Consider the following 1,190-nt stretch of genomic DNA (forward strand, 5'->3'; position numbering starts at 1 on the left):
TCTCAAAAGTTGCCCTGCACAGTTAAGGACCAAGGGGAACCTACATATAAAATTTGAGAAAGATCTCGCTGATACTTCCCGAGGAATAGCGATAACAAACTTTCAATATAAAAATCCAAAATAGCTGCCTGTCGGCCATGTTGTTTATCCGATCAATCTCAAAAGTTGCCCTGCACAGCTAAGGACCAAGGGGAACCTACATATAAAATTTGAGAAAGATCCCTCTGGTACTTCTTGAGAAATACCAATAACAAGAATTGTTTACGGACGGACGACGAATGACGGACAACGGACGGACCACGGACCACAGACACAGTGTGATTTGAATAGCCCACCATCAGATGATGGTGGGCTAAAAACCAAAGATGACCAGAACATCAGAAATAGGAATGAACTTATGAAGCTGGAGAAATGCATTTGATATATCATTCAGTTGGGATACTCACTAATTTTATTTTACGCAAACCCAAGTTCATTTAGGAAGAAAAAACAAAAGGACGGTCTCATCACAGGAACTTGAATTTCTATCAGAATGGTCTNCCCCCCCCTTACCACAGGAACTGTCTCACTAGCCGCGGCTATCCAACGACCGGAAAGACAGTCTGAACAGTGCAACATTGAAATTGACGGGCCGCGAAACTGGGCACCTAATATCAGGCTAATGTCATCGTTCCATGGTCTTCTTCTTCTTCTTGTGGATAATAGCAATCCTTCACATAAACAAGAGTACATGCTATGCGCTGGGGAAAATCAGAATTGACATTAAACGTGAAATACTTCATACAGAACAAAATATTTGAATGAAACAACTTGTTACCTATCTTGTACTTTCTTGTATAATAGCGGTCCGTGACAGACAAACGTTCATTTATTTTCTCTTCGTTTCCGACGGGTTCTTCCATATCGGCCATCTTTAAAATCTCAGTTTTTCAAGCGTTTGTATCAAACGGACTAGTTTCTGAAGGTGGTAGGTAAATCTTGTACGCCGTTCCCTGTCCCGGACTAAAACCCCATACCAGGAATATACAGATATTTTAATATCTCATTAACGCGATCGTTTATAAAAAAAAAAAAAATCAAATTATACAATAATTTTTAACATTAATTTCTAATTGTGACAGTTACAAAAATGTTTTTTTTGTCATTTGATAATTTAGAAATCGACGATATTTCATGGGGGTAATACGCCG

The 1,190-nt window shown here is 38.9% G+C and overlaps 1 protein-coding gene across 1 annotated transcript in view; it reads right to left on the reverse strand.

Annotated features, from left to right (window-relative positions):
• Positions 1-944, reverse strand: part of LOC110445316 (protein Simiate-like) — a 7,952-nt gene extending 7,008 nt beyond the window's left edge. Inside the window, exon 1 of the mRNA XM_021489859.1 lies at positions 818-944. Within this exon, the coding sequence (XP_021345534.1) occupies positions 818-911 (94 nt within the window). The 5' untranslated portion in view covers positions 912-944. The remainder of the gene's footprint in view (positions 1-817) is intronic.
• Between the last annotated feature and the right edge of the window lie 246 nt (positions 945-1,190).

The sequence above is a fragment of the Mizuhopecten yessoensis genome, unplaced genomic scaffold, assembly GCF_002113885.1.
Source record: "Mizuhopecten yessoensis strain PY_sf001 unplaced genomic scaffold, ASM211388v2 scaffold2213, whole genome shotgun sequence".
In the NCBI taxonomy this organism is placed as follows: domain Eukaryota; kingdom Metazoa; phylum Mollusca; class Bivalvia; order Pectinida; family Pectinidae; genus Mizuhopecten; species Mizuhopecten yessoensis.